General features: G+C 61.1%; 3 protein-coding genes across 3 annotated transcripts; 2 read left to right on the forward strand and 1 right to left on the reverse strand.

Moving 5' to 3' along the window:
- Positions 1–1,889: 1,889 nt before the first annotated feature.
- Positions 1,890–8,013, reverse strand: BESB_084030 (uncharacterized protein; the record flags this gene model as incomplete). The annotated part of the gene is made up of 7 exons (XM_029366753.1): positions 1,890–2,212; positions 2,854–3,209; positions 3,590–4,077; positions 4,518–4,915; positions 5,270–5,455; positions 5,949–7,212; positions 7,501–8,013. 7 exons carry the CDS (start codon positions 8,011–8,013, stop codon positions 1,890–1,892), a joined length of 3,528 nt encoding a protein of 1,175 aa, XP_029217213.1.
- Positions 8,014–9,733: 1,720 nt separating this feature from the next.
- Positions 9,734–15,704, forward strand: BESB_084040 (uncharacterized protein; the record flags this gene model as incomplete). The annotated part of the gene is made up of 6 exons (XM_029366754.1): positions 9,734–10,360; positions 10,813–11,033; positions 11,400–11,551; positions 11,898–12,044; positions 12,298–12,407; positions 12,978–15,704. 6 exons carry the CDS (start codon positions 9,734–9,736, stop codon positions 15,702–15,704), a joined length of 3,984 nt encoding a protein of 1,327 aa, XP_029217214.1.
- Positions 15,705–18,489: 2,785 nt separating this feature from the next.
- BESB_084050 (uncharacterized protein) lies at positions 18,490–20,889 on the forward strand (the record flags this gene model as incomplete). The annotated part of the gene is made up of 1 exon (XM_029366755.1): positions 18,490–20,889. The coding sequence occupies one exon, from the start codon at positions 18,490–18,492 to the stop codon at positions 20,887–20,889; it is 2,400 nt and encodes a 799-aa protein (XP_029217215.1).
- Positions 20,890–21,262: the final 373 nt, after the last annotated feature.

A 21,262-nucleotide genomic window follows, 5' to 3' on the forward strand; every position in this document is an offset into this window, starting at 1 on the left:
AGATAAAGATCACAGCTAAGCCAAGTATAGTTATTATCACATTATAGGTAGCTATCGTCTCTGTACAAATGATCCGCGATCCAGACCTGTCTGCGAGAGAAACGTCCCCTCGTACGGGCGAAGACTCTCCTCTCTGGTCAAACTCAAAGACTGAAGTTCATTTGAGAGCGAGTGGCGGGACGCCCTCCAGCGAGCTCGACCTGCCTCGGCGTCTTGGTTCAATATGCGTGCGGCATAAGGTTAACTGACTTATCGGACTAGCGTGGCTTCGAGGTCACGCAAAATGTCCGTGAGTGTGTTCTGAGCATCCCCCATCTTGACTAGCTTCGTTCACTCTCGTTACATGTTGGGCAGAGATAACGAAAAAACAGAGGTAACTTTGATCCTATGCGGAAAGACCTTCACGTTCTAACACCAGACCAGCCCCTCGTTTACGTTTTATTGCACCACTCAGGAATCATGTAGGATTCGTCTACAGTGGAGTTTGCAGCACCTAGTGTGCAGGGACAACAGCCCGTGAACCGATGCACGAGGCTAGATCTGTACCCTCAAAATCCGAAATGAGCATGCAATGCGCGAGACTTCCACATTTTACCAGACACGTGTCTCTTTCGAACATTCGCAAGCAGCCAAGGACGCAGAGAGAAATGGAGATGGGACAGAAGCGTTTCGTTGCATTTCTTTCCCAAATGACCAACTCAAATCGTCGCCCGTAGTGCCGGGAGGTCCGCTAAACTCACTCACGCATGCAGCGCTCGTCGAGCTTTATTACTTCGAAAGACTCCGGTAGTGGCCTCTCCTGCGTGTCTTAGCCTTTCTCCTCTCGATGCAGCGACCTTTCTGTCATCATGCGGCAGTTCGAGAAACGAGCTTCTCCTCACGCGTGCAGCCCCGCCCACCTGAACCGCGCCGATCTGGGCGTACATATATATATATATATATATATATATAACCCTAAACCCTATATATATATATATATATATATATATATATGCTGATTACTCGTGCAGAGAGGCAGACAAAGCACATGGCTGAAATGGAGGTACGTCTGGTTAAATGCGGGAGTTATCGCGCCTAAACAGATACGTGGAACGTTGCATCAGGATGTCCGCGGCGGCGCGAGGAATGAGACTGCGTCCGCGCGGGGTTTAGGGGTCCCTTGCGGACTTCACGCAGGAGGACTCTGCGTGGAAGCTGAGGGCGCAGATGCAGCTGCTGAGGCGCTGCGCATGTGAAACGCCTACTATCCGACTCGACGCCGATACGCGCTGAGAAAGACGCGATGATTGTCGCGGAGCTGCGTGGCCGTTCGCCCGCCGTCCTACGAGGCATATCCGAGCCCTCCTATGAGACTACACACCTCTCGGCGCCCCTACTTTGAGTTTTACTAGTTATCTAGTCTCAAAAACAGACAATGTTCCTTTCCGTCGACGCGAATTCCTTGAGTGAGAAGCCAAGACAGCCACCAAGAGAACTCCTCAGCTCACCTTGAACTGGCGACTGCTACCCCAGTCAGAAACGCATGCATCTGCGCATGCAGCTCTGCGCGCCTAGGGCCTGCGGCGACTGCGACCCGTGTATACGCGGCGCTAGCGGCGTGCATGCGTTGGTCGGCTGGCGAAGCGTGCGCCCTTCGTCTCTCTCTGGCAAACATGGCTGTCGCTGCATGTGAAGAGGCTGCTTTATGGACGTTTCACACAAAACCCTTTCAGGGGGCCGCCTGAGACGCGGTCACGCGAAAGCGCGAAGTCGGCTGAGAGGCGACACGCAACCCAGTCAGGCCAGGCGTGGACAAGAAAAAGCAATTCGAAAAACCTGACTGCATCGAGGCGCTCAACCCCGCGTGTGCGCAGGCCGGATCTCGGGAAGGAGGCAGCCTCATGCCTCACTCAGGCGACTTGGGCACCGGGGCGTTCACCTTCTCGCCCTACGTCGGCGCTGAGCTCCTCCTCTCCGCCTGCCTGCATGGCGTGCTCGCGCCGCAGCCCCTGCTGGCGCCGCTTCTCCTTTCGTTTGCGATTCTTCTCAAACAGAACTTCCTGCCGCTTGATCGCGCGAAGGCCCAGAAGCTCCACGCACTGCAGACGGAGGGCGTCCACGTCGCTCGGAAGCGCGCGGAGTAGCGACTCGGTGAGCAGCCGGCGGTCTACCGACGCTGCGACGTCCGCCGGCACCAAGCGAGCCAGCCGCGACGTCAACCCCACAACTTGTGCTGCGGAAAGACAAACAGACACAGAGACGATGCACAGCAATGCGAGAATGGCGACGCGATATCAGCAGAACTAAATAGTGAGCAAGGCCGAAGCAGACACCACACCTGCAGACATGTCGCTTAAAAAGCGCAGAAAACACAAAGCCACACACACACATACACACATGTGCAGACCTGCGAGAGGCGAAGTGAGATCCAGACTCTATGTTTACATGTAAATATAAATATATGCATGCAAACGTAGAGAAGTATATGTACAGGCTGATCGGGAGCTACCTCAGTGCAGGCATATGGTTCTTCGATGCTTGTATACAGAGACTAACAACAAATATTTCTCAGACAGATGCAAAAATACATTCACACGAGCTCCGCGCGACACTGCAGGTCGAGGTGCCCACGCCCCTCGGAGGAAGAAAGTGGCATCCGCAGCGAGTCGAGAAAAAACGAAAGTGGACTAGGAAGTGAAGCCGCGCGAAGCCCCACGGCACCAGACAGGCGCAGCAGGCGCCCGCGCGCATGCAGAGCGATCGGTTGGCGTCTTTGGCGCCTCGCACAGAGCCGAGGAAGCCCCGCAGCGACAGAGGCGGCTCTCGAGAGTCTCCTCTCCAGTGCGGGCCTGTGAAACGCCCTGCGCGACTTACTTCGCCGTCGGTCTTTGTTGTGCATTTCCTCAAGCAGCAGGCCGCAGGTGCCGAGGGCGCCTGCGAGCGTCTGCCGCGTCACGCCAAAGACCGTCAGCAGCGCCGCTTCGCGGTCCCGTCTGTCGGCGTCTGCCGCGTCGGCGGCATCGCCCTCTTCCTCGGCGGCCGCCGACTCAAAAGAGGCAGAAGCAGCAGAGAAGGGAGAGCCGGGGGCGGTCCCGTCGAGGCGCTCGCGCCGCGAAGGCGCAGAGAGCGACACGAAAGTCGACTGCGCCTCGATTTCTCCCAGAACCCAAATCGTCGCCTCCAGCGAGAAGAGCAGAAGCGCCAAAACGTCTTCCGGCATCCCGCTCGTGCTGCGCAGACAAACAGGTCCACCAAGGAAGACAGACAAGAGAGATGCGCAGCGCCTCCGCGGGTAATGCGACACGGGCTGCATGCGAAAAGTCCTCTTGCGGAGCCCCGATTCAGCGCCACCAAACAACTCAGACGCACCTTCACCTGGCAAACAGACTTCCACACAAATGCATGAATGTATATATGTGTGTACGTATATGCGTATGTATGTACATATGCATGAATGTATGCATATATATATATATATATATATATATATATATATATATATATATATATATATCTGTAGAGTGTTCGTGGTATGGGGTACAGGCACACGCGTGACCCGCCTCAGGGGCTGGGGCGTCTATTTTCGTCTTCATTTTCGCGTTCTGCGTACCGGAACACCTCGAGTGGGCGCGGGAGGAGGAGTTGCATGGCGACGCGCAGTTGCTTCACGCGGCTCTGCGTCAGCGTGACCAAGCCCGTCCCATCCGCCTCAGCGCGGCGGTCGCCGTCGCCGCGCACGTCTTCGCTGCAGGCGAGCAGAAACTGGTTAAAGGAGAGCGGCCTCGCGCGGAGAAAGGCATCTTCCTCCGTCGCCCTCCGTCGCGTCGGCGCGAGGGGCGAGTCGCCGCCGAGCTTCGGGAAGACGTCGTAGGCGGCCGCCGTGGCAGACGACGCCGAGGCGGTCGATGGGAGCGCGTCTCTGCGCGTGGCGGCGATGTGAAGCAGCCGCGCAAGAAGGGCACTCGTGGACGCGCTGAGAACGCAAGGCGACGGCGGCGGCTGCTTGTCGTGCTTCCGCGAGTCGCCTGGGCGCCGCCCGATGAGACTCAACACGCCGAGAAGCAGCTCCGCGTGCGGAGCTGTGAGGGAGTTCGCGCGCTGAACAGAACGGACGCCACGGCGAAAAAAACGCATGAGCACTCAAAAAAAAGGAACAAATCCGCAAAGGCGAAGAGAGGCCGTATGAAAGGCAGCACCGCGGAAGACCGCGCCGCTGCTGTGCATCGCCGGCGAGACGACCCGGCACTCCGCGCGACGAGCAGGTGAGAGCCCCTTTGCAAAAAGAAGAGATGAAGCGCAAACGCGAAGCGAGCGACCAGAAGGCGGGTTGAGCGGGAATGAGACGATCGGCGGTAGAAAGGCAAACGCGAAATTGGAAGGGAGACACCACGTGAAGGACAACCAACGCATCACTTTCTTGAAGCTACAGTTTCCGTTTTATATGAAGCTGAGTTAATAGGTCAGTTGAAGGCGTATGCGGCTGCGATCGCAGCCTGCTTCGCGCGAGGAACACCTCCTCTGAAAGGGGATTGACGCACTTTATGGAGAGCGTCGAGGACGTCGCTGAACACGGGCGTCATCTCCGAGTTGCACTCAAACGCGCCCGCGTCGCGCTGGTCAACCCTTTTCTCCTTCTTCTCGCCGAGAGAGGCCGCGCTCAGGCGCAGAGAGGCTTCGAGTAGGGCAATCAGGTCTGCCTCTGAAGCTGCGGCAAGCAGCCGGCGCTCCTGTGAGAAGCGCTCCAGACTCTTCTGGTAGACGCGCAGCGCGGCGCGCAGCTTGCGCAGGTCTTCCTCGCCGCCGGCTGAAGCGAACAGCGCGAACGTGCGCGAGATGAGAAGAATAAAGGAGCAGTAGGCCGGCGGAGAGAAAAACCGCGAAAAGTAGCGCGACAACGCAGGCGCCTGAAGCGGATCTACGCCGCTCCAGAGATTGCCTGCAAGACGCGCAGAACGACGCAACAGCGCGTGTGACTCACGCCGTGAAGAAGAGACGCAGACACGCGTCGCCAGCGGACGCAACGCGAAGGCAGCAACGGGATGGAAGCCGTTCTACCCAGAATCTACTGCTCCAGCTATCGAGGAAGGCACGGTTCACAGCAAGGCAGTTTGAGATGCCCGCGGCAGAAGAGCGAGCCAAGAGTGCACCCGAACGCGAACGGGAGAGAAAGCAAAGGCCTAAACGCGCAGCAGCACGCTTTGCATGAGGCCGGCGCGCTGCGAGGTCAAGCGTCCTTCGCGGAAGCGTCTCTGTGACCGCGTTCTGTCTCCGCACGGGGCGGGTGGCGTACCGGTTCCCCTGACGAGGCTCGGATGCACGACGGCGAGGAAGGACGAGGCGAGGCGCTTGAGCGACGCAGAAAACGCCGGCGGATGATTCAGCGCAAGCGCGGCCAACAACGAGCCGAGTTTCGCCTGGCGCGGCGGCGACATCGACGACAGGCGGTCAGCCAGAAACAACGTGAAGAGATGAAAACCTGAAGCGAAAGCAAAGTACGAAACGCAGACGCCGTCTCGACTAAAACCTACCTGTCACGCGTACTGAACATGTACAGATATGTATACGTGTAGATATATGTACATATGTATATATATATATATATATATATATATATATATATATATATATGTAATACATGTATATATCCTGTGTCGTAACCACGAATCCGTGTAACCGTTTGAAATTCGGCAGTAGCTCTTCATCGATACACCTAGGTACGGCACTGCAAAAACACTCAGTCTACGCGAAAATACACCGTTCTATACAGCCAGCATCTGTCTATTTCTGTTCGTATCTATTTCTATGTATACCTATGTGCAGTAATCTATATACGAACTTATCCACATCCCTCTCTACATCTTTATATATATATATATATATATATATTTTTACATATATGTGCAGACACGCATGCTGAGGAAGAGTCTCTCTTGCGGCTTCTCACGCCTCGCAGCACCCAGGCGTCGCACCGTCAACGCGTTTAATTTGCTCGGCGTCGCTTTTCTTTTCGAACTGAATCAGGGCAGCTCGGCGGCAGAAGGTGGCGAGTTGCGCGTCTGTGAACCACGGGAAGAACTTGTAGGATGCATCCAGTGCATCGAAGAAAAGCAGCGCGTCCGCCGAGCCCAGCGCGGCCATCGCGGCGGGGAGATGGAGGAGCTCCGCGAGGACGCGCGCCTCGCGCGCCACCATCTGCGACGCGGCGAGCGGCGGCTTTGGCGACGGCTCCTGGAGGCGCTTCCCAGCTGCTGCGCCGCTGTGCGTTTCAGTCATTTCGAGCCAACTGTTCACCTTCTCTGCATCGAGGCCGTCGGCGCCAGCGGGCAGCTTCTCTTCCGGCGCGGCGTTGGGTCGCTCTGCCGCCGCGCGCGATGCCGTCTCGCTCGCAGAGGGACTTTCTTTGGGAGCCCGCCACTCCCGCGCCTCGCGCACAACTTCCTTGACGACCGCTTTCAGTGCGACGCGTTCTTCGACGGAGAGCGGCGCCAGCTTGCAAAGACTCGCCACGCATGCCGTGAGGCTCGCCGTCATCGTCGAGCCCTTCAGCGCGTCGCAGCCGAGCGCTGCCCCCGCCCAGGGCTCGCCCCGAGCCTGCGAGGCTGTCGGCTCGAAAACCGAGTCTGCGTGCGCCGGCGCAAAGAGCGTCTCGCGCGCATCAGACAGCAGCCGAGGCAGCACCTTCTCCGCCACGCGGCGCCGCACAAGCGCCTCGAGAGGTGGCGAAGGTCCAGCGGCCGCCGCGGCCGCCAGAGACGCTGCAGACAGCTGGGCAGAAGGCGACTCTGACGACGAGAGAGGAGGCAGCGAAGGCGACGATTTAGGATCGTGCGATCCCGTGGACTCTGCGAGCGCGGCGGGCGAGACTGGCGAGGCGCGGCCTGACTGATTTTGCGTGAGCGCCGCAGCCACGTGCGGAAGAAGCTGAGGGGGGAGGGAGGAGAGTCGCTGATCGACCAGCCTCATGAGGTAAGCGCGGTCGCTCGGAGGGAGGGTGAAAGAAGAGGAAAACAGCAACTTGAGCGCCAGAACGAAGAACGGGTCGGCGAACGTGTGGACATTCCGCAGCAGCGTTTTCTGAATATTAGCGCAGCTCGAGGCCTTCGGGGGGGGCCTGCCGCGCTGCTTCGCCTCGTCCTTCTTGCCCTCGCCGCTGCCCAGCCATTTGCGCTCCTGCAGCGCCACTGCCGCCTGCAGCACCGCGAGCGGCGACGCCGACGGCGCGACGGCGTTGAGCTGAAAAAAAAGCGATAGACACCCGCGAAGAAAACCGCGGACGCACACACATGGCGACCCGAGAAGAAACGCCCCCTCGGACGAGGCGGGGAAAGAGGGAGTGGAGGCAGCCTCAAGCGCGTGCAGCAGGATACAGATCAAACGCGTCTGGGTCTACAAAATGCATGCATGTGTGTTTGCATATAAATGGCTGGATGTCTACAGTCGAACAGACCGGACGCAGTGGAAGCCAGCACCTTTTTCGAACCCCTCACAACTGCGTGGCGTCGCCCGCCCCTCCTCGCTTACCCAGAGCGCTGCGGCGCTCCCCTCGCGCTTTTCTTGAATTCCTCGGATGACCTCGAGCCACGCGTGCTCGTCACTCACGTCTCGCCTCCCCGCCAGCAGAGGCAAAAACGCATCTGCGTCTCTCTCTCGAGGGCCTTCGGTCGCGCCCTCTTCGCCCTCGCGACGTGCCAAAGGCTCCCTGAGAGTTGCAGAGGCGCGCTGAGAGTAGCTGCGAAGCAGCTGCCGCCAGAAGAGCGGAGAAGGAAGCGCAGAGAAGGCGCAGGCAGAGACGACAGACGGGCGAGGATGGAGCTGAGGAGACAGCGAGAGGCACGACGACGCAGGCGTCCTGAGGCTGCCGGCTCGAGAAGGAAGAGAAGAAGAAGAGGGAGAGAGGGAGAGTAGAGAGACAGTGGGCAGCCGGGTTTGAAGAGGAGAAGATGACGCAGGCTTCGCTCGGCGTCGACCTGCGAGGCGCGGCTGCCCCTGGAGCAGAGGCAGTCGCCCACTAGAGCTTAAGGAAACTCGCCTCATTTTGAGGGGTTTTCTTTCTCTGCCTGGTGCTGCGTTGTTGTTCTTTCTGCGTTTCGTTCGCAGAGTTCGGCGCAGTTATCTTCTGTCCCTCCGCGGGGCCTGAGGCCGCGCGAAGGCGGTCGCCCGAATCGCGTCGAGTTCTGCCTCTGTGCTCCGTCTTCCTCTCCTCTTTATCCACACATATCACGCGGAACATCCGCGGAAGTTGACTCAATGGGGGAGCGAGAAGAAGAGGAGCTAGAGGGCGCCATTCAACGCCCAGCGAACGCAGACAGCGATCCACGCAGAAGGCGACGGAGACGGCGGAGACAGAGGGCGAGCCGCGCGGAGAAACGCAACCTGGGAGGAGCCGCGCGGTGTGTGTGACGGATCGAGGAAAGAGAAAACAGGTCTAAAGAGAGGGACTAGCGTCTCTGTGAGTCTTTCAGGGACAGAAAACTCGAGCGTGCAGGCTGCTTTGCGAGGCGGCATTTCGCGCCGCGCATGCAGAAATGACACGCGGCCAGAGCGGAGAGGAAACAGGAACTTCTGACTGGAATTGAGGCATTCACAAAACAGATACAACACGTCTTGCTGCAATCATCACTTCGTTCGTTGCCAAGCGCGAGAGCGGGTGATAAGCTCCCGTGTTCGCGTGCGACAGCTTCGTCGACAGCGCGAATCTGAGCCTATCGGGTTTTGAGGTGGAGTCGCGAAGGCACGCTGAGTTCTATGGCGATTTCCGCACATACAAGAGGCTTTCGCGTGGATTTGCTTCGCCTGTCTTCTCTTGAAAACGATTTTCTGTCTCCTTTTCCTCTGCCTCCTCTCCGCTGCCGTTTGTCTCCTTTAGCGTCCGCGCTTCGCTTTTCGTTTTCTGCTGCGGAGTCGTGCCGGCAAACTCTTCAGGAGTTGTCTCCCTGCGCCATTCACTCGAATTTCCTTGACTTCCAGGCATTTTCTTCTTCGGCGCCGCGAGACCCTCAGTCTCTGGTGCGTCGTCGTTGGCGCCTTCTCTGGCGCAGAGGACGCCGCGTGTCTAGAGGGCCCGTTTTTTCAGCTTGTCGCACTGAGGAGGCACTCTCGCGTTTCCGTGTTTCCTGCTCCACTGGGGTCGTCCTCGCGAGCCTCCGGTCGGCGCCCAACGCCAACGGATCACGCATGGAGGGCCTTTTCAACTAGAGAGGCAGACGGGGCTGTCTCCTGTTCATTCTTCCCCTCTTCTCGTGTTAGGGTTCTGTTTCTCCGTCTTTCCTGTTAGTTTCACCGTCGTCTGTGCCTCGCTTTCCTGTTTTTCCTTCGCAGCCCTTCCTTATTGTTCTGTTTTCTATGTTGCTGCGCTCGTCTCTTCTCTCTTGCGATCTCTCGCGTTCTGCACAATGTTCTCGCGTGACGGCGGAGTGCCCTCGCAGTCTGCTTCAAGAGGCCTTGCGATCGCATCGACGACTAGGCACGCGTAATCTGGAGACGCACACAGGACGCCCGCTTCTTTCGAAGCGAAGGAGAGGCGACGGTGGTGCAGATCGCCGCCGAGGCCCTCGTGGCTGCGCGCGAAGCGATCAACACGTCGGCGGCAAGCGGACGCGCACGCAGCGGCCTGTGCGCAACTCTCGCTCGGAAGCGTTTGGAGCCAGGCGAAGCAGCCGAGCGCGGGAGACGACTCAGGGAAGGCGACGGAGGTGCTTCGCCCGGCAGCAACGGCCGCGAGGGCGAGAGGCCTCGAAGGCCTTTTCTTGAAAAAATGGAGCGAGAAGCCAGAGAAGAAGAGGAGGATGACGTCGGGAGTGCGCGCGAGGCGGCGAGCGGGAGCGGTGCGGGCGCGGCAGAAGCGCCAGCGGATGAGGACGGAGATGGAAGGACGGAGACGGAAGAAGAGAGAGACTCCGCCGAAGCTGCGGGAGACGCGGCGGAGGCGTGCCGGCGGTACACGCTCGGCGTGACGAAGGGGAGGCGATTCCGCAGCGCCCACACCGGCGCGGTCTATCAGCTGGAGGACATCATCGGCACCGGCAGCGCCGCCACCGTCTTCCTCTGCCGCCGCGTCGCGACTGCGGTCGGAGCGGAGACCCCCGAGGCGCGTGTAGGCGCCCGGCCCCCGAAGGAGACGGCGAACGAGGTGGCGGCGGAGATCGGCGAGCAGGAGAGAGAAGCAGCGAAGAAAGCGAAACACGTGAGAGCCTCCCGAGCAAGCAACGGACAGTGCCGCGAGCGAGGGGAGGACGCAGAGGAGGCGGCGGCTCGCGAAGACGGCGACAGCTGGCGCACGAACCTCGCCGACGACGACCTCTTTGCGGTAAAAGTCCTCGACCTCAAAGCTATCAAACTCTGCTCCGACTTCAGCCGCGAAATCGAAAAAGTCCACAGAGAGGTAGGACGCATGCAAATGAAGACGCGAACGCGACCGACGACGAGAGAGACACTCGCGCATCGCCGTCCTCACACACGCGAAATGGATCTATCTGTCTATCAATCCATTTATTCATCTCTCTATCTATATCTATATATCTATGTATGTCTATACTTATGTTGCCTCCGATTGAGCTACGATTTACATATATATACATATATTTATGCCAGCGTATGTATGTGCGTATAATTGCGAGTCGGCGGTGTGCCGGCGAGAGGCAGACTTACGAAGCAAGGACTGTGAATATGTGTGTCTTTTTAGCATTCCAGGAAGAGGAAATTCTATACGCACCTGCGCGTCCATTTGTGCATATAAGGAGAGAATGGAAGAGATCTGGGTCACCAAAGACGCAGCTGTTGTAAGTTTGGTTTCGTTTCGCGATTTGCGCTCGGCGGTTGGCTGTCTCTCTTCAGGTTCGCATTTTGCAAGCGCTTCGTCACCCGTGCATCGTGAATCTCGAGGACGTCGTGGAGGAGAAGGACTTCCTTTTTCTGGTCATGGAGTACGTGAAGGGCGGCGAGCTATTCTACAAAGTGGTGCAGAAAGGCTGCTTTTCCGAGCCGCAGGCCTGCTTCATCATGCACCAACTCGTCCACGCATGCATCTACATGCACGGGAAGAACGTCCTCCACAGGTGCGCAGGCCCGCACGAGCGACCGCTGAAAAACAAAAAAAGTGGAACAATATGCAAATCTCCAGGACAAACTAGAAAACAACTGGAACTCGACTCCCTGCGACTTTCGCTAAAATCGCATTCCTAGGTTCATATATGCTACCTTTCGCTGCGTTTTGTTTACTATTCGTATTAGTTGCCTGCGTGCCAACATCGATGAGCGTCCCAGCGACCCCCCGCTGCGACTGCGAGAGAGACCGGGACGCCCAGAAGGCGCGCGCCGCCGCAATACCTCTACCAAAAGTGTATGTATGTATATACGTATAGATTTAGATATAGATATGCATGTGTGGGACGTGCGTTCACATGTGCATGGCTGTCGCGCAGAGATTTGAAGCCGGAGAATATCCTCGTCAGCCGCGTCCTCGAGGGCGACTTCTTCGTTGTGAAGGTCGCCGACTTTGGACTCGCGAAGCTGCTCACGCAGCGGTCGCTTGCGCACACCCTTGTCGGCACTCCGCAGTACTGGGCGCCAGAGGGTAAGGAACGCCCAGAAGCGAAGCGCCAGACTTCTCAAACCCCGCCGCCGCACACCTGAGCACTTGTCAGTGTATGCGTCTGGAGCCGCGCGGAGAAGCTCTCAGCACTCTCGCGGTGCTCGGGAACACACACAGCCCACCTGCGAAGCCGCTTGAGAGCTGAGAGCCTCGTGCAGCCAGCGCCGCGAGAGGTGCCCATTCTCCCCGGCAGTCGGCAGAGGCCTCCTGCGTGTCCGTGCGAGGCAAACACGTTTGTCTTTCAAAAACGCGCACCGTGCGCGCACTTGGTGCAGCTTTTTGTCAGCCTGTCTGGATGAGCGAAGCGCTGGTGCATGCATTTCTGCAGTGCTCGCGTGCGGCGACGGCCAGCACCGCCAGTCTTACGGCGCGTCTGCGGATCTGTGGAGTCTCGGCGTCTGCCTCTACGTAATGCTTGGAGGCAGCTATCCCTTCGATGAACGCGTGGCGCCGATTCACACGCTGATTCTCAGAGGTAACTCGCTGCGCTGTGACACCTCGAGCAGCCGCGCCGTGGAGCCCAGAGGACGTGCGACAACTTGTCGGGTTGGGCATGCAGAGGGCCTTCTCGCTGCCGGGAAAAGGAAAGGAAACTAAAATGTCGCACGATTGGTTGACGTGTAGCCGCGGATGTAGAACCATCCAAGCTATTGGAGATTTTGAGAAGTTTTCCCCCGCTTCAAGGCGCGATACGTGGATTCCTGGTCTTACTTGCCTTGTGCGCTCAGGCCAGTTCCACTTTCGTCACGCGCGCTTCCAGCGGGTGTCTGAGAGCGCGAAGGACCTCGTGAGGCGTCTGCTCACCGTCGACACGTTGCGGCGCATCACCGAGCAGGACGTAAGCGCGACGACGACGACTCGCTCGACGCACTCAAAGACGCAGCTTGCCTTCCGCTGCTGCTGTCAACAGCTGGCCCCATGAGGTTTCTTTTTCAAACAGCGCCACACAGGGGGGCGGCTATCAAGCGCGCGCAAGCGCGAGTCACCCCGTCGCGCGGCCGCACGCCCCTGTGGCGGTCGCCGAGGTCTGCGCACGCAGATCTATACTTGACTGCGTCGTGGGAAGCGGCCCTGCGGTCGAGCTGCAGAGCTCCTGCGGGAAGCACGAGCCACAGTCCCATCAGCATGACGCCGAAACCGCGGCCGATCTCTCCATACACAGGATAAACGTGCAGCGCGCCTCTGCCTGATTCTCAGCGGAGATGGACTACATAGCTCCCGCTTCGTGTCGCGCCCGCGCCTCTCTGCGTCCTCTGCGCCGGTCGCATGACGAACTCGTCTGCTCGCCGAAGAGGGGGCGGGGGAAAGGGGGAGAGAAGAGGTCGCTGTGCCTACTCAGCTGGACTTTCTTTCGCGTTCTTGACTGTCTTTGGTTCCCTCCGATTGTCTCTGATTGTCTCTCGCGCAGGTGCTCAAGCATCCGTGGATGCTGCGCTGGCTGAACCCGAGCGACGCGCGGCTCCTCCCTGCGGGCGCGGCGTCTCCCGGCGCTTCCTTCCTCCACATGCCGCCGCTGCCGGCGCTCGAGAGCCCGTCGCCGCGTGCCTCGTTTGCCGACGGGAGTCCCTCCTCAGCGTCCGCGTGCGCCGCCGGCGAAGAGACGCCTGTGTCCCCACCCGTCTCCGCGTCCGCTCCAGCGGCGGCCGTGCGCGACGGCGAAGATGCGCGCAGCGAGGCAGCCCCCGATGCGCCTGAGAGGCGGCACGAGGCGACCGACAGGCGCAGCCGCAGTGGCGGGGAGCCTCCGGCCCGGGGCGCGGTGGCCGCCTCGGGCGGCGTGCGGCGACAGAGCTTCGCGGACGACGAAGACGGCGAGGCGGCGAGCCCTCCTTCCCATCGGCCGTCGCTGTCTGCGCATGCAGTTTCGCGGCGCGGAGCGAATCAACCCGGCGGCGGGGTGGCGGCGCCTGCGTCGGCCAGCTTCGTGCTGCCCCCGTTCGAGCTGCCAGTGCTGCTGCCGCTTCAGCTGCACGCGCTGCTGCTGGTGCAGCTCCTTCTTCTCGCGCTGCGCCCGGCGCCCGCGCTGCAGGCCTTCCTGGAGCGGCTCCTCCGTAGTCTGCACCTGCTGCAGGCGCGCGTGCGGAAGTACGTCGCCTTCATCGACTGCACCTGCAGCTCGGCGCTCGAGCTTCTCGAGGACGTCGCGGGCCTCTACGCCGAAGACGAGCCGCCGCCGAGCGCGCCTGCGCTCCGCGACGGCGGGCGGGACGCTGAGGCGGCGACCCGCGCGCGCGAGGAGGAGGCGGACGCGCGCGAGCGGAAGGCCGCGATGCAGGATCTCTTTGCCTGCGCAGACGAGTGGATTGGCGCCATGCGCAAGGAAGGCGAAGACTGCGGCCGCAGGTACGCCGCTGTCGAGACGCAGGTGCGCGAGCTAATTGACGGCATTGCAGCGATGAAAAGGCGCGAAGAACTCCAAGGCATGCGCGCGCTCGGCGGCGCCGCGCGGCCTTCGCCTCGAGTCGTGCAGCCGCGGGCAGGCGCGGGCGGCGGGCTGCAGGCGCCCGGGCGCTCTCGCGTTTCCTCCACGCAGGCGGACGGCGACGTGCGTGCGAAGGCGAGCGCTTCACCCGCAGAGACTCGGTTTGCGAGTCAGAAACTGAACAGCTTGACGCGGGCAGCAAGCAGTCTGGCGTCCTCCTTCTCGCTCGTCGCAGAGGACTACGTCAGCGCGACCCCCAGTCGCGGCGACACGGATGACGGCGTCCGAGTCGAGCTGCTGAGCGAGGCGGAGGAAGACAGAAAAGGCGACCCCCTCGCGGTGGAGACTCCGCAGGGGGGGGGCGGGGCGACGCGAAGCGAAAAAGCGAGGAACGCGGAGGACGCCGACGCAGAAGAAGAAGGTGGAGAGGAAGGCGACGCAGGCGTCTGCGGTCGAGCCGTGTGGCGCGCGAGGCCCGCCGCCCCTGGAGGCGAGTACGGGCAGCGCATGGAGTTGCTGCGCAAGCATTTGCAGCGGCAGCTGAAGTCGCTTGTTGAAAACAGTTTCTTTGACGACTGCACGGCCTGTCCCGCGTCGCCGTGGAGAGACGACACCCCTTCTCAGGCCGTCCCCCCCGCCTGCGCCGAGGAATTCGCGACGCCTGAGAGCGGAGGCGCCCAGCTCCCCACAGCGCCGTCGCGCGTGCGCCAGGCCGAAGAGAGCGACGCGCCGACCGCGGCGGCCTGCCGCGGCTGGGTGCTGGGGAGGCCGTGCGACGCGTCGGCGCTGACTCAGGAGATCCTTGACTTCCTGTTCCTCTCCTCCGACGCCGCGGCTGTGCATGCGAAGCTGCTCGCGGCGCAGCAGAGCGACATGGCGCACCAGCAGACCGAGACGGTGGACGCGGCGGAGGCCTCGAAGATGCTGTTTGACTTCGACGACGCCGGCAGCTCGCCGCTCGCGTCCTTCGTCTCGCCGTCCTTCGCGGGCGGAGACAGCCAGAGGCCGGTGTGGGAGTTCTTTTCGCAGTACGACGCGCGACGGGCGTCCGCGCCTCTGCCGGGAGCTCGCGAGGCCGCCGCCGGGGCACCTGCGCAGAAGACCGCCAGTCGGCATGCGGAAGCAGCAACAGGAGAGTTCAGCGGCGAGAGGCCGCCGGACGCGGGTGAGGCGGCAAAGTTGAGTCCTCCGCTCTCACTCGAGCAGACGGAGGCGTCCGCGCGGGAGCCTGTGCCTGCTGCAGGCGCATCGGGAGCTGTTGCCTCTCCGCTGTCCGCCTCCCCGTCCCCTGGCGCTCGCGCGGCTTCCGCGTCAAAGAGGATGATGGGGCCCTCGCGAGCGCTGTCGCCGCAGGTGTTTTTCGAGGAGAAGATGCTGGTTTTCAAGCTGCTGACCAAGAGCCTGGACCGGCTCCGGCGCGTCGACTACTTGCTCTCCTGCATCGCGTCCTTCTGGGACGCGTTCGACGTGGTGCTGACGCGCCTCGTTCAGCTGCAGCAGATCCCCAAGACGCTCCTCGGCGTGCGAAACGTCAGCTTCAAGCGCCGCGCGCGCGAGCGCCTCAGGCTCTACATGGCCGCCTGGGCGAAGATCCAGGCGCAGTGCCGCGTCTACATGCATCTCGCCAAGCAGCGCGAAGAAAAGCTCGTCGAGTTCGGTCTGCACATCCAAGTCACCGCCGACCAGGTGGACGCCATTCACGCGCTGTCGTGAGCGAATTTTGGATGCAGGGACGAGGGTCGGGTTCCTGTCGCGGTCAGCCTCTCTCGAAGCCTCAGAGGCGCGGAGGCCGCCGAAGGGGCGCGCAAAACCATGCCGCGATTCGGCTGAATCGCCGTGAGCCTTGAGGCGCGGGGGGCACGTGCGGACGCAAGGCGACAGCGAGACAGAGGGGAAAGAAAAACAGCAGAAGCGCGGGCGCCTGCTGTGATCGTCGGGTGTCTTGTCGCCCGCGTTTGGTCTCCTTTTCGTCGGGGGGGGGGGAGGGGGGGAGGGGGGAATTGAGCACTGCGCTGGGCATCCCCTCGGCTGAGTTTTCCGTAAACCGAAACTCGAGCGTCCGCGCGGCGTCCACGGGTCTCTCGCGGTGTGTGCTCATTTTAAAAACGAGACGAGGCGTCCCACACCTGAGGCGCCGGGCGGGTCTTTCTCGTTTCCTCACATCCTCGGATTAGCATTTGCGGCGCGATAGGGTTGCGCTGCCGCTTGGCGAGAGACAAAGACGCCCTAAACACAGGCGTCGAGCCTTTCCGCAGAGAAGAAGCTGCGTGGGCATCGGTCTCTACTCAGAAGCAACGCTGGCGAGCACTTGTCTTCTGGCGCCTGCAGTCAGGCTCCAGGGCGCCGAGCGAGTAGCTACCGAGACACCCAGACCTAAGCGCGTCAACGTTTAGGAGAGGAAACATGATATACAAATATGGATATCGATAGAGATAGAGACTGGCGGATAAGCACGGTAGACACGTCGCGCGGTCGACGAGGCCATGCAGGCCACGAGAGAGATGAATGTGGAGATATCGCCCAGGCGCCTCCAGGCACTAGCCACTCCATTATGAGAGGACATCTCGCCGAGACGGCAGCAACAACGAGCCCTGAAGCCACCAGTAGGCGTTGGCGCGCAGCGAGTCCACTTCAACGGACGTGGCGCTCCAGGCACGCATGCACAAGCAAACACGTAAATCCATCCATCGATAGATGTGACCCATACATATATTTAGGTGTATATATTTTCCAGAAGCTGCCGTGGTCGTTTTCGGATTGGAAGCTCAGCTACTGTCGGAATTCGTGGCTGACTAGGCAGCGGAGTGAACCCGGCAGGAGGATGTGATGAGGACTCGCCGCCTATGGGGGAGCCCACACTTCAGGCCTCCACCCGGTGAAAAGGGCGCGACGCGGCCTTTATGAGACCTCTCGAGCCAGCGTCCTGAATGCATCTGTTGATGCCATGAAAGACAACGTGCACTCGACGTCGCTGGGTGTGCAGAGATTGCTCCTGGTTCTGCTTTTTATCGCAGAGGACCTGCACGCCAGGATTTTCCGCCTATTCTTTGAGTCCCACAAAACGTCGCAAGGCACACCGAATCACGGGCTCTACACACATAAACGCATACATATATATGTGGAAACTGCGTGCGAAAGCGAAGGCGGCAGCGAAGAGAATGCCGATGTATATACTCGCAGCCTCAGCAAGACGTGTCAAGAAAACGTTAATCGCTTGCAGCTCTCTCCGGGGTGAAGCCTGCGCCAGTTGCCATCTGCACACAGGGCGACCACTCGTCGCAAAAAGTGGAGTCTTCCTTCTTCAGGACTTGCCTTTTTCCGATTTCCGCACGGCTCGCAAAACGTTGTATCTCACAGAAATAAGGAGGGAGACACGCATGTGAGACTTCCACCGCCGAGGCCGCTCTGCCTCTCAGTCGTACAGGCCCTCAAGCAGAGACACGCGACGCTCCTACGCACCCTCTAAGTGCTGCCGCTTGAGTTCCACTCGGCAATGAGTTGACCTGCCTCCTATCTAGAGATATACGTGTCTTCAAACAAGGCGGCTGTTCGACACAAGCCCGGCACACGTCTTTCCTCGGTGTCGCTGCACACGCGAGGCTGCATAGGGTCGCGCGAGCTTGCTCTCGATGGAGACGACGCGAGGCGCCAGAGTTCGATGCAGCGCGACTCGACGAGGATCTTCTTCTCGCGTTGCCCCGAGGGAGGCGAGAAGGCGTTCTTCTCCTTTGGGGTACTTGCCGCCGCCTTCCGGCCTTCTTCGAGGGCGCCGGCGAAGGCGAGACACGGGGGACGCGGGTCTATGTAGGGGGTCGACGCGGCAAAGAATGGAAACGATGCCAGACTTCCTCGTCTCGCTCCCTCTCCTCAACCGCTTGCCCAGCTGGGTTTCGCGAGTTTTCTGTTTTTTCGAGCAGCGGAGGTCACTCTTTCACTCCCGGGCGGTGGTTCGCAGCGTGTCGCGTCTCGCCGTTGCGCAAAGACGTCGTGCACGTCAACGCTGTGAGCCACGCGTTGCGCTTGTCTTCTGTGTGAGAAGGCGCGTTTTTGGCGAAGGACGACGGAGTCAGTGACGTCGACTTCGAAGATTTCCCTTTGAGCCTCCCGCGCTCCGCGTGAATTTTGTGACGCTCTCTCTCCCCGCGTCCCCTTGCGCGGAGGGGAAGTGAGGCCGCCAGCAATTTCATTTTCACTGTTTCCTCGCGGTTCAGTCCGCTGGGCACAATGAACTTGTTGCGCTGTTCAGCCGCGTGCTTCAGTACAAAAGCCTGAGCGCAACATCGACGAACTGAATCGCGCTTCGAGCTTTCTAATCAGGGAGACGAGTCTACACTCGGGCGGAGGGGGGCTTGTCTGTGTGTGTGTCAAACGCATTGAGAAGCGCGCGTCCACCCACCTCTCGTTTCAATGCTGTCTTCTCGGCGCCTTCTCCGCAGCCTTCTCATGCTCCGCTGCTCTCGCGTCGTTTTGCATGGCTTTTTTCCAGTCTGGCGACAACATGACGCGCGCAGCCTCTCCCGCCGCGACGACACCCTTCGCCTCGGCTAGAGGGCGAGCGTCCCCTCGCAGGAAGGTCGCTGCGAGTCCAAATCGCCAGGCGCCGTGTACTCGCTCTCGACTCTCCTGCGACAAGGGATTTCTGCCTTCCACCTTCGTCTATCTCTTGCTCCTATCTGTGCTTTCTGGCCTCCTCTGCATCGCTCTCTTCTTCGCGCTGTCCTCACCGCCGGCTGCTGAGCTTGCTCCCGCCTCGGCCTCTGTGACCTCCTCTGCGGCCGCCTCTACAGCCCCTTCCGTCTTTCCCTCGCCGCAACGGCCTCCGTTTTCCTTCTCCCCTCGCTCCCTGGGCGCCTCGGACGCGCATGCGTCACCGCGCTTCTTCTCCTTCGTCCGCGCCTCGCTAAAGACCTTTCCGCACTCCACGACGCCGGCGCCATCGGCTGGGCGCGGCCTGCCGCCGCGGCCTCTCGCGGCGGGGCTGCCGCCCTTCACGCAGGCGCTCCTGCCGTCGCCTTTCCAGCCATCTCTCGAGACGCTGGTTCCTCAGGTGAGCGGCGCGGCTTCCGCGTCGCTCTCGGCGGCCGCACGCGCGTGTCTTAAGACCCACGAAGGCGCTTCGGTGCTGCTGGAGACCTCGGGGCTCTACGAGGCGTCCTACATCCGCGAGTTTGACTTCTGCTCGGGACGGACGCTTCGCCAGCTGTATCTGCATCCGTCGCTCTTTGCCGAGGGTGCTGCGTACCTCTGGGACACCGCGCGCCGGCGGCTGCTGCTGCTGGTGATCACGTGGTTAGAAAACCGCATGCTTGTCCTCGACGCGCTCACCTGGGCGGAGGTCGCGCAGCTGCAAATCCCCTTCGAGGGCTGGGGCCTCGCCTCTTCGCTCTCCGCCGCCGACGCCGCACTCGCCGCGACCCACCTCTCGCCGCAGGGCGCACCGACGACCCCCTTCCGCCCCCCCGCGCCGCGCTTCCCTGGCGCCTCGCAGGCAGATCCGCTGGGCGGACTGGAGATTCGACTGCAGCGCCAGCGCCTCTGGGCGACGACTGGCGGTGACGTGCTTCTCGAGCTCGACGTGCCCAGTCTCCTCGCGGCGGTGAGCCAGGGCGAAGCCGCGGTCAACAGACGCCCCCAGAGACACGCCGGTACAGTCAACGCGGCCCTGGAGACACCCGCGGAGACTGCAGCTGAGAAGGCTGCGGCGGAGACGGAGGCGGAGGCGGATGGGTTGCCTCTCGAGTCCCGCCAGGCGAACTGGATGCTGCGGCTTGCTTCGCTGTTTGTGGGCGGCACGACAGTGGGCGTCTCGCAGTTCACGGAAAAGGCTGAGGACCTAGCGACGATCGTCGAGGCGGAGAAAACGAAGAAGAAGGACGTGCAGGTCTCCGCCGTCTCGGCGGCGCCCTTCGCGCTCACGGTCGCCTCGGCTCTGCCGGCGGTCGCAGAGCTCCCACTCGTGAAGATTCGGTCGCAGACGCCGATTCGGTGCTTGGGGCGTGCGCTGCCGAGAGTAAACGAACTCGAATTCCTGCCTGAGCGCGGCTCGCTGGTGGGCAATATATTCGGGGAGGCAGTGCTCGCAGAGCTCGATGTTCAGACAGGCGCCTGCATCGCGCTCTTCTCCTTCGGCGGCATCGGCGGACTGCTGCAGGTAAACAGCCTCGCACCCACCGGTGAAGGGGGAGACAGCAACTCGAAACAGCGGGAGTCCGGCTCGCTGGGCGCACAAAAGGAGCCAGAAAAGAGAGACACCCGCAGCAGATGCGGGGACCGGCAGCCTCGAGACAGCGCGGCAGCACCAAGGGAGGGCGCCACGAAAGCAAAAGTGGGAAAAAATGTGACACTCGGAAAGACTCCGCGACGGCGCGCTGTGGAGATGACTCTAAACCAGTTGGTGTGCGTGGGGAGAAGCTTTCTCTCGCAAGCAAGAAGGTATCCAGAACATAGCGAGTCGCTTCTGTTCGGCGCTCAAGCCTCCAGACGCCTCGCGGGGGGCGTCTCGCTCCTCTCCGGAGTCACTTCTTTCGCGTATATCGCCTCTTTTTCGCGTTTTTCACGTCTGTTTATTCTGCGTCTGTGGTCCCTTCTGCAGTCCGCCGATCGCTCGAACCGAGTGATGAACGGCGTCTCCCTGCTGCCTTCGCTCTCGTCGGGCGCGGCCGCGGAGGTCGCGCCGCCTGTCTCCTCGGCGGCTGCGCCGCGCAAGCCGCGGCGCCTCGCGGCTTCCTCCGCGCCTGTGGGGTATCCGTCCTCGCTCGTCGTCACGGGCAAGCAGTGGAAGGAGTTGCATGTTGCGGAGCTGCTTGAGCTCCACCCGCCGCGGGCACTCCGCAGCTACTTAGAAGTCAACCAAGTCTTCCCCGGGTTCTTCAGCTTCGACGGGCTAGCCCGCATCTAGCTGTCTGCGCTGACCGCGCGAGCAGTCCGCCGAGAGGAGGTAAGAAGCGAAGGTTCGAAGCAGTGAAACGTGGCAAGAACTGAAGCAACGAGGCGAAGAAGCGAGGCGAACAGGCCGCGGTTGAAAGGGCAGTAGCACGCGAGCCTGGGAAGGCGAGCGTCGCGCTTCCACAGCTGCCGCGGTCGCAGAGGAAGCGCGGTCGCAAGCGGGGCGGGGGGGGGGGGGGGGGGCGGGGGGAGGCAGTAGAGAGACTCCTTCTGTGGGGCGTCTGGAGACAGGCTCCAGAGACGAACATCGAACTCTTTCCGCATGACGCAAAGGTCAACGCGGACGCGGCAGGGGACTGGCGAGGGCCGCGCCGAGAGACGCGCGG

The sequence above is a fragment of the Besnoitia besnoiti genome, chromosome VIII (assembly GCF_002563875.1).
Source record: "Besnoitia besnoiti strain Bb-Ger1 chromosome VIII, whole genome shotgun sequence".
Classification (NCBI taxonomy): Eukaryota; Apicomplexa; class Conoidasida; order Eucoccidiorida; family Sarcocystidae; genus Besnoitia; species Besnoitia besnoiti.